General features: G+C 38.5%; 1 protein-coding gene across 1 annotated transcript; it reads right to left on the bottom strand.

The window, feature by feature from the left end:
• Positions 1–259: 259 nt before the first annotated feature.
• cplx4a (complexin 4a) lies at positions 260–9,123 on the bottom strand. The gene is made up of 3 exons (XM_010774150.1): positions 8,892–9,123; positions 3,428–3,515; positions 260–806 (listed from the first exon to the last, which is right to left on the bottom strand). Exons 1-3 carry the CDS (start codon positions 9,053–9,055, stop codon positions 579–581), a joined length of 480 nt encoding a protein of 159 aa, XP_010772452.1. The 5' UTR covers positions 9,056–9,123; the 3' UTR covers positions 260–578.
• Between the last annotated feature and the right edge of the window lie 2,456 nt (positions 9,124–11,579).

Below are 11,579 nucleotides of genomic sequence, written 5' to 3'. Positions count from 1 at the left end.
ACCAAAAGGAAAGTTGAACACTCACACAGGGTGGATTTTTTGAAAACTTTAATAAGGTTTGTTTTAGTTTTGGTTAGTTATATATTTGACTGAAAACACACTTTCAGAGACTTTAACTGTCTCATTTTACAACAAACAGAAAAAGTGAACATTAGATGGCGTAAAATCAATGTTTTGAAAAGTGTTGTGGCTTTTAAATGGTGTGAAAAGGAATACTTGGCTTGGAAAATCACTTTTCTACAAAATGCATCAAAAGAAAACAGCCATTGGGGTGAGATGGGGCACTGTGGTTGCAATTCAAATATGTTCAGTTTATTGCAATCATAAGTTGTAAATGACTACCCATTCAGAAACAAGCTAACAGGGAATGTTACAGTAAATCCTTCAGTAGATGTTAGCAGGATGATTTAGCTTATGATAAAAGTAAATTCTTGGTTTGCTGTTGTAACCAAATCCCAAATGTATTTATACAGCTCAGCCTGCAGATTCCCGGAAAGTGTTGGAATACATTTTCCTGTGTCATTCTCTTCCTCTTCTTCCTCATCATTCAAACATAGACTCCCCCCCCCCTCACATGTTCACATGACGGAGCACTTCTCCTCTGCTTTTGTCTTCATTTCGGTGACGGTGGCTGACGCCTTCTCCTTCAGCTGGTCCATGTCCATGTTCTGCAAGTTCTGAAACTGGCCCATGAGGGAGTCCTTGCCCTCCTCCTCCGTGGCGTCCTCGTCCACCATCTTCAGCAGCTCCTCGGGAACGTCCACGTCGTCCCCGGCCATCTCAATCATGTTGTCATCCTGCTCGCTCTGCACACCAGGAGAAGACACGGTGAGAAACACAGACAAGATTTAACATTCAACAACAGTGTGTGTGTGTGTGTGTGTGTGTGTGTGTGTGTGTGTGTGTGTGTGTGTGTGTGTGTGTGTGTGTGTGTGTGTGTGTGTGTACATTACATGTTACTTGTGTACAATCAGTGTGTATTGAGGAGGCCTTTGTTTTCAATCCTATAAGATATCATAATGGCTTTTAGTTGGTATGACATCTCTTTGTCATCCAGATATTTCTTTATGGCAAAATCTTGGAAGGAAACTGGTCAAAATACTCTATTTTAGAGATTTTCGGGTAACGTTTGGGTAATTTAATTGAGATTTACTACATTAATTAATAAACATTCACAAATTTTATCTTTAAATCATTGGTGCTTGTTCTTAAACACTATAAGGTAAATTGTAATAGTTTCCCCAAAATATTATTATAACGACAAGTTATGATATATATTAACTTTCAAAGTACCAGACATGACCGAGGGTATTTTCTATTGTTTTCCTCGATTATCACAGACTCTATATTTTTGGCATTTAATTAATATTTGCAGGAGTAAACAACTTAAAGGTTTTTTAGAGGATTAACCTGCGGTCAGTCTGCTGCATATCCAAAGCATTCATAATATCTTTGACCTTTTGACAAACATTGCAGTTTGTTAGTCGATTTATGACCTAATTTCTAGCTATTCATTGATTAATTGAAAAATGATACTGCCCTTCTTTTATTAAACTTCAATTCCAATGTAAACACATAGCAACTTTCTAATACTGCAGATTGGTCTGTGTTTGTTTTCAAATCGTAAGACCTTAGGCAGACTAGCGAACAAAAATAGAAGAGCTCTAGGATCTAGGTCTTAATCCACGTTCAAGAAGCTGCTCTCCAGGATATTCAGCTCTCTCTGTTTTCTACATTTTCTTAAACAGACTGAAGTCTCCTTTGACTTTACTTTATGTGCCTTTTGCATCATAGAAATGCTACATATAAACAACAAACTCAATCTAATCGCTTGAATAGTCATGCAACAGGCAGCGTGCTGGGACTACTTTAAACTCAATCTGTGGGATTACTTGGGACCTGCTTTAGCCTTTCCTCTCTGAATCCCAGCGATAGTCTAAAGATATCCACTATAGCATTGCACGAGACCCTAATTCCATTAGACATACAGCACAAACTTCCTGTTTCTACCGCACACTTGTACATTCAAATATATATATGATTAGATTATAATTGTTTCTAACTAACTCAGCATGTATGCACATTCCAAACCTCCTACCCATTCAAAGAAACATAATTAACAGTACAGGATCCCTTTAGGTGCCTTATTATTGTTTGAAAACCCATTTAAATGCACATTTCACTTCTAATAAAGGCACTTTGTCATTTGTTCCTTTTCAAACTGGAATGCAATGTAAACACCATTGAGGGAAAATAATTAGATCTATATGATTAGACTAATGCTATTGTCCTCATTATATATGTGTGGTTTCAATTTAAAAGACAAACAGTGAAAAGAAGTGCAGCCATTGTTTAAAGCAGGAGACTGAACAATAGAGAGTCTGTCGCGTTACATATAGGAAAAACCTACAGCAGCCAAGGTCATCACTGCATTCAGATAAACACAAATAATGGTATTAGAAAAGCTGTATAAGAAATCAATTGTGCTCTTATATCATAAAAACACACAGTTAAGTACTAGTCAGTTTTAAATTAGATTGAATTATAGTATAGGAAACACTCCTGTATGAATCTCTAAAAGACCTAATTAAAACCCCAACATACCTGTTGTGCTCCTGCCATTACAGCTTTTTGTTTAACAGTCCTTTAAATCCTGCAGTCGCTCGGTTTACATCCACTAAAATAGATGTTGCTCACACTGCCGGCGTTCCCTAATGAGCCTGGGACACCTGCTCAGAGGCATTTGGCTTTCTAAGACCCAAGGTGCTACATGGGACACATATTAACGTCTTCCAGAGCGCTGGTTGAACGTCCTCCTCGCTAATCTATATTGGCACGGCTCCCACCTCCTGTCGCACACGCTGGAAAGTGCTGCTGTTGGATCATTATAACCTCAGCCATGATCAACTTAGAAGACTGAGGGAATTAAGAATTTGATAAATATAAAAAAAAAAGTATTTAGTATGTTGGATGGTTTCTTATTGGCAACACTTACATTTGTATTCTTATTTGTCATTTATTAGCAGCAAAAATAACCCTATGTTTTTAAGTCACTATAATTTAGTGAAAAATCAGATGTTAGTGTTTATCAATGTACTTATCAACAAAGTTAACCCCTGTGTGCCTTCATAAGTTGGAGCAGCTGTATAAAATGATAATGAAAGACAATATATTAAAATATCGTAATCATATAAAATATGTCTTCATCTGAGAAGTTATAAACCTCGAAAATACTGGCCATTTATAAAACACTTAAAATGCCCTTTAATCTAGTGTATTAAAAATAACTTATTAGACATTCCTTTGGTCCTTGTAATACTATAATAATTTGTATTAATAGTAAAGTATTATGCATTTGTGTTCCTTTTCAGAATATGAATATAGAGTACAGATTGAATTTTAAATATGAGAAATGATAACTCTTTACCTTTGGCAGCCTGTATTTGTCTCTGAGGCACACCCTGAGTGTCGCCCTCTCTGCTTTCTTGTTTAAGAAATCTGCATCTCTCTCCATCCTGAAATAGAGATTAAAAACATGTTTACCACAATAAGCTTTGCTGCCGGCCTCAGGAACATCCCAGGTTAACAAGAATTGTTTCAGTTTAATCCCTTAGAAAGGAGGAAAGCTGCAACAAAATACCAGCAAAGTGGAACATAAGGACCTTGTGTTGTCATCAGTGCTTAAAAGACCGCATAATACATCTTTCATAATTTGAGTTTTATGAAAAAATGTTTCCCTTTTGTTTTGTTTGTTTGCATGCATACACATGGGCCTAATTATATAGGCAACATATAAGTGTTCAACTCAACACCACCTACTCCAGTTCACCTGAATACCAATAAAGCATTAAAGCTGAAAAAAAACAATTAACTAAAATAGTGTTTACTGAGATTACTTTAATCAAAAATAATAAATGTTGACCCCATCTATCACTTCAAAATATAGCAATACCTCTAATGTGTGTTGGAGGGGCTGTGGATGGTGAGAGACTTCACACATATATTTTGGGACTGTCCAAACATTCAGGGCTTCTGGAAGGATGTTCAAAAGGAGATTAAACGGGTGCTGGGCATTACCTTTACTTTGGACCCAGCACTTTATATACTGGGTATACTGCCCAGTGATATGGACAGAAATGTAGCTGTCTTACTAAGAATTCTTCTTCTAATTGCGAAAAAATCGATAGCCGCAGCCCCCCAGCATAGTCCATTGGAGAAACAGGGTAACAAAATGTTTATTTAATGGAGAAAATCACAGCAAGACTACAGCTGAAAACTGATACATTCGAAGAAAAATGGTCCCGGTTGTATCAAACAAGCAACACCAGAGCTCTAGCAGCACCTCCTTATTTATTTATTTATTTTTATTTATTTATTTTTCATTTATTTTATTCACTGCACTTGTACTTGTTTCATCTGGATGGTAAAGCACTGGCTCTTACTATCATAATGGTTCAGGTATTGTGCGATCATATTGCCGATGAGGGGGAGTGATAATGTCTGTAATATGNAGAATCAGCACTTGGGAAACAGGGCTGAAACAGAGGGGATTATGGGTAATGCTGCAATGATCTGTTTGGTGTTTGGAGCCAAACACTTCAGAGACATGTTTTGTATATATCTGAGACCTATAATATATTGATGAAAAACAGTAGAATAGGGGAACATTAATTCAAACTGAAGTAGCTTCTTCAGTCTCCCCTTTTTCTCAGAACTACTCGGTGCTGGATGTGAGGCCGCCACACACCGTCATCGCGTTAAACAACTCCCTGTACTGGCGGGACTTCGAGGACGCCTGTGTCTACGAGTGTCTGGACGGGAAAGACTGCCAGAGCTTCTTCTGCTGCACTTCAGAGACATGTTTTGTATATATCTGAAACCTATAATATATTGACACAGAGGGCTTCATCAAATAACTTTGAGTGGAGCCAGAAGTTGGAGTACCAAACACTGACTCACTGAAACAGTTATGTGCACCCCTGAATATATTGATGAAAAACAGTATAATAGGGGACCTTTAATGGAACATCTTACATTCGGCTAAATACACTTGTTTGCTTTCTTACTTCACATTCACATTTATCTTTCAATTATTTCTGTCCGACCATTGTGACACCAACGGCATATCTATCTTTACATATCATTTCTAAGCGTGGCAGGAGGACGTGTGGACGACTGCTGTGTTCAGTGAGTAGGCTCAGCGTGACACTTGCAGGTGATCTTTACATCGAGGCATCTGCTTTTTTCTATAACACAGATCTCCAGGTGAAGCACACATACAACTTTTTAGCACGTCTCTTTCCCAATGTAAGTCAATGAGAAAAAGTATTTGTGGGCCCAATGACGTGATAATTAAACTGAAGTTGTAGTACCATGGTTTGGCCACTACGAAACATTTGCTTCAACGGAAGGCTTGGTTAGGGCCTTAACCTTCCTGTTGTCCTCCGGTGAAATTTGACCCGCTTCAAAATGTTTTCATGTTGGGATAAAGGTTTGTTTTATGTTAGTGACAGAAAAATAACATGTTTGATTGCATACTACATTTTTCCACGAGAAAATAATCATAATCTCTTTCATTAGATTTAGGATTGTATTCAAATGTACAGCCTTTCTGGTCAATTGTTTTACTCAGAAATTAGGTTTGATTTGTGTAAATGAATGTATTGACCATACATTTCAAAAAGAAGAGTAGCACTTGTGGTAATAAGTAGGAATACAGTTGCCTTAATTGGTGTGACACAGATTTGGGTGATAATTTAAACTAAATTTGCTTTATAAATAGTCAAACTGGGAGGAGAAAAGTCACTAGGAAGACAACACAAGGGTTAAGACAGGAGGCTTCAAACTCCTGGCTGAATGTGCAGCACTATGTTGAAGTTACTCATGATTATTATCTGTCGCAGCACAAACATTCAAACAGGAGCCATCAAAGGCCTTTTGTTTCCCATACAAGAGGTTTCACGGAGTAACAGCTGCAGTGTGTCTTCCTGGTTGATCTGAACTCTCTCGCCTTGTGACCGTTCCATCCACTAATAATGGTGCATTTGCATATCAATGACAAAAATGTATTACACTTTCAACGGCTCATTGTTTATAGACATGTATGAGATGATTGCAGAAGAAGGGAAATAAGACCGCATAGCATCGACTTAATTGGATTTCTTATCTAGGCATTGTGTGCTTTATGAAACAGAGTATGAGTGAGTGCTGAAGTCTCGATGCATGCAGGGTTTAACTTTCAACTCTGTGTCCAAACTTTGCTGTCTTTGGTTATTCAAACAATCTGATGGAGATACATCTACAGGTGAACACAAACGTGACAGAGAGATTAGCTTCTTTTAAACGCCCAGTCTAAGACATTTTTGCCACCTGTAATGTCATGAAATAGTTCAGTAACCCCCCAAAAATCAGCATCAACTTCCTTCGAATTAAGAGTAATTTAATAAACCGACTCATCCTGATATTCCTTCCTTTTAGTTTTACGTCACTTGCATAACTCATGCTAAAAAATGGTACTGTATGCACCGAGATGCAAATGTTTTATACGGACACTTAACTTCTCTGGGAATATAATCATGTTCTATGATTTCTGAGAACCAGTTTCTCTGAAGTGGTGCCAGGAAGCTTTAGTACAGAATCACAGAGTATCTGAGTTTAATGTGAAGTGATTAGACTGTCTGTGAGAATCAGTATGAGGCGGGACAGAGATTATTCCCACAGCTAAATGTCTTCACCCTACAGCATCCCAATCCTCTGCACCTGCTCCCTTTATATGTCGTCTAAGGCTGCACCTACAGATACAAAGTGCAGCCAGGCTGGTTAACCACTCATCTTCCTCCCCGTCAAATGCAACAGCTGAGGATTGTGTTGGAAAACTGGGATAGTTACGATGTTCAAAAGGAGATTAAACGGGTGCTTGGCATCACCTCACTTTGGACCCAGCACTTTATATACTGGGTATACTGCCCAGTGATATGGACAGAAATGTAGCTGTCTTACTAAGAATTCTTCTTCTAATTGCGAAAAAATCGATAGCCGCAGCCCCCCAGCATAGTCCATTGGAGAAACAGGGTAACAAAATGTTTATTTAATGGAGAAAATCACAGCAAGACTACAGCTGAAAACTGATACATTCGAAGAAAAATGGTCCCGGTTGTATCAAACAAGCAACACCAGAGCTCTAGCAGCACCTCCTTATTTATTTATTTATTTTTATTTATTTATTTTTCATTTATTTTATTCACTGCACTTGTACTTGTTTCATCTGGATGGTAAAGCACTGGCTCTTACTATCATAATGGTTCAGGTATTGTGCGATCATATTGCCGATGAGGGGGAGTGATAATGTCTGTAATATGTTGATAATGTTTACACAATATGGAAATTGATAACATCAAGAAACTGTATGTCCTTTTGGTGTCCAAGGAGGGCATGAATAATTAACCCTGATGTATAACAGCTGCAGTTATGTAAGCATCTCCATGTATGTATGTATTGCACTACCTAATGCAAAATGTTTAACACCATTGGACTATTTCCAGTGTCATTATTATACTATTGCTGAAATCTGAAATCTGTAATGTGCACACCTACATTTATTTGCCTAATTCATGTTATAGATATTATTTCATACTCATACATTTATTTCAGTATTTTGATTTGACAAAGACAGTCTCACATACTTTCCTTCAGCCAAGTACAGATGGGATTATTAGGCCAGACTGAGTCAAGCAGATTGGAAATCAAGCCAAGATGCCACCATTTAAAAATAATTGATGCAACAAAACAGTGGAGTGAGGTTCCTGACACACAGTGCATTTTTTATTTTGACTCTTGGTCTGGCTAGATAGTTTATACAGAAAACATCAGTTAAATCCAGTCTACAATAATGGAGAATGTTGTCATCTTTTGAAATCTACCTTTATATTTACAATTACTATTTTAATACCAACATTTTAAGAGTGGGAAGGCTGGATTAATCTTCTTATGTAATACGGGATCTGTTCGCTGCTGCAACATCTTTTCACAAAAGTCCAATTTGTAAGATGAAATTATTTTTCACACTTTTTCTTTCAAATTAAACTGAGGATGAAATAACTTGTTGCTAAATGTACATTCATACATTAAAATCATGTGTATTATTTTTACATATAGCACAGCAACATGGCAGTGTGCAAAACCAAGCTACCTGCTGTATAAATAACATCTACTTTCTAAAAAGATGTTTATATTCCATTAGAAATAAATGAAATGCTTTTAAAAAAAAGAAACCGCTATTCCGAATGTTCTTACAACATCTACCTCAAATGCAGATCTAACTAAAATGGACGAATAATTATACAGCTGCAGGATTGTGATTGCTTTCCTTTGTTGCTCCAGCACATAATCTCATCTATCATAGAGTTCAGTTTGAATAATCCAATATGTTCTGCTTTCAAGTAAAAAAGATTCAAGCAGAGAATAAACTGCCTTTATAAAAATGCTTCATTGATGTTTCAAAATCTAGAAATTCCCCAAAGTGTTACATAATGTTGTTCTTGCTGCAGAAATAGAGGGCAGATTATGGGAGATTATTGATCCAGGCAGGACCATTAGCCCCAGCGGGTCATCATGCAGGAAAGATCGAGTAGGGTGGTACCTGTGACCTTCAGCAACAGATGCACTTCTCAAAAACACACCCAGCTTGTTGTAAGCTCATGAAACGAATATATAAATATACATTTAGTTAGGGTACGGGTAAAAAATATGTTAGTGCAAAAGAGGGGAGAGTAAACAGTGCGGTGAAGTAGAAAGTAGTTAGTCAAGGTCAGATTGGACATTCTGCAGCCATACTGTTTTCAATGGGCCAATGGCATGAATTGAAAATGGAGCACCGTCCATGTTGTACTCACTTCTCCTCCACCACCTGTTTTTGATACTCTTCATACTCTTCTCGTGTCATCCCTGCTGCTTTGGCTGGATCTGTGGGGGCGGCCTCCTCTTCTTTGTCACCTCCACCTCCAAGGCCAATTCCCGACAGGGGGTTCCCAATCATGCTCTTGATCAAGAAAGCCATCTTGAGTTGCTATGTTCACTCTGCGAGGGTGAGAATATATTTTTTTGTAGGTGAAAGTGATGCTGCTCCCCTGATGGCGCCCTCCGGTTCGGCTTTCTATAGCTGTCAAATCCAGTGGTAGCTCTCTAGCTAACCTGCTGCTTGTCTACGGAGCCAAGGACACACTGACGACAGGCAACAGACACACACACACACACACACACACACACACACTAACACACACGTACACAACGGCCATAATCTGGGTTTAATCCTCCCTGCTCCACTATGCTAAGAGGCAGATGGCCTGTTTTTTTGTCTATTTTTAAAGCATGTAGACCTGTGTAGATGTTTATCTTTATTAACTTTGACACTTTTTGCAGTCTTTTGAGGAACTAGGTGCAGCTCTCATCTTAAACAGGGTTTTGGAGATGGCTGTCCTCAGTTTAGGACCATACATATGTGGTTTCCTCCCACTACTGCTTAATCATATTAGTAAAGTACTGACTGGCCCGTGTGCAGCTTACAACGCAGAGACCGAGTAGAGAGAGAGAGAGGAGCGGGATTACTGCGTTGTTTATCCCCCACTGAGGCCATACCGTGCTATTGTTCAGAGGGAGGTTGATTGACAAGAGTATGAGAGATTGGGAGAAGGCGGCTCTGGTTTCATTTCATCAAATCACTACATAGCTATTTGCAAGCTTTGGTGAAGGACTTGTTGATCACCCAAATATTCTTGATTAAAAGCAGAAGATGTTCATCTATAACCAGGGGTTAAATTGGTCGTGGCTCAGCATCCAAGACTCTTACGTAAAACATTTTTTAAAATGCTATTCAAATGAGTGCGCTCCTTATAAAACGCTGCTGCATACCAAATCCAGGGTTTCCTGCCAGTGTTGTAGTATAGAGATGTTTTGACTTTTGAAGCTGTTACCCCAAATGTACAAACCGTATTGTTGGTTGGCTTGGTGAAGGTGGCTCTCTGTCTGTTTAAAATAATGAGTGTGTGTGCGTGTGTGTGTGTGTGTGTGTGTGTGTGTGTGTGTGTGTGTGTGTGTGTGTGTGTGTGTGTGTGTGTGTGTGTGTGTGTGTGTGTGTGTGTGTGTGTGTGTGTGTGTGTGTGTGTGTGTGTGTGTGTGTCTGTCTGTGTCTGTGTTTCTGTGTGCAGGTGCTTCCTGGTGATTGGACCAGTTTGCCAATTGGCTGCCTGCTTCCTGATTGGACTACCTGAATGACATCAGCACTATTTGTGAAAAAAAGTCATGGTATAGTGTGTCGAAACATTTGAGAAAAAAGTCATAGCGTGTTGAACAATTTGAAAAAAAGTCATCGTATACTCTGTTATAGAATTGGAAAAACGTCATAGTAAAGTAAGTGGAAACATTTGAAAAAAAGTCATAGTATAATATATCAAAACGTTTGGAAAAAGGACGCAAAAGATGTCCCATATGGTAGCGGCTAGGATTCCTGTTTTTTCACCCAGGCGGAATGGGTTCAACTACCGGTATGGGAAGAGGTTTTATATGGGGAAAATAATCAAAGTATAAGCTTTTTCAAATAAATGGAAAAGAGTGAGTTAAAAAATTGAAAAAAGTCATAGCAGAGCAGTGGTTCTCAAACTTTTTCTGACATTCCCCACTTTGCACAGGTGGGCCTTTTCAAGCCCAATCTGTTCCTCATTGCTCCAATAAAATGGTTGGCCAAGCTTAAAATTGTAGAATGTATCGTTCTACAACAGGGGTCTGAAACCTTTTTTAGAATGAGAGCTACTTTCAAAAAATAAAACAAGTTGTGAGCTACTTTTACTCCTCTTTTTTAGTTTTTTTGCAATATATATAATTAGCACATGTTAACATTATGATATGCTTACCTTTAACCCTTGTGTGCTGTGGGTCTGTGGGACCCATTTTCAGTGTTTACTAAAATAAGATGTATGCAATTTAAAGTGGACCTATCATGCAATATTTGAATAATATAGTGTAGGACCATACCTATATAAGGCATATTTATACTTTTTATTTTTCAAAATACCAAACAGATCATGCTTTTTAGCCATTCCTCATTTCGCTCAATTTAACACTGTCTTTTCATGGGCTGATTCGGTGAGAACAGCACCATCTACAGGCCTGGCATATGTACTACAGCGTCTCCAGCGCTTTCGAACGGCAATGTCCGTGGCTGTCTCCTCCTGATTGGTGGAGTTGGCCCAATAGCCGTAGCGCCACTTCTGTGACGTCAGAGAAGTGTTCAAATCTGGATCAGTCTGTATCAGATCCGTTGCAGCTCATTAAGAGATTTGGGTATGGAGGAAAATAGAGAGGGTTGTGTTTTCTGACACTTGGTGAGTTCCCTGGAACACCAGGGACATATATTCATGTATAAAAGACGTACAAAAGTGCATTTTGCATGATAGGTCACCTTTAATTATTTTAACCTGCTTTATTTGGCGGTGGACCTCACCTCCTCTAGGGGGGTCCGGGGGCATGCACCCCCGGGAAGATATTTTTTTAAACGTTGAAGTTAACTGCATCAATCTGGTTGGCCA

Source organism: Notothenia coriiceps, unplaced genomic scaffold (genome assembly GCF_000735185.1).
Source record: "Notothenia coriiceps isolate Sejong01 unplaced genomic scaffold, NC01 NC01_scaffold00013592, whole genome shotgun sequence".
NCBI lineage: Eukaryota > Metazoa > Chordata > Actinopteri > Perciformes > Nototheniidae > Notothenia > Notothenia coriiceps.
The sequence above is the reverse complement of the archived record's forward strand: the minus strand, read 5'-3'. Positions and strand labels throughout refer to the sequence as shown.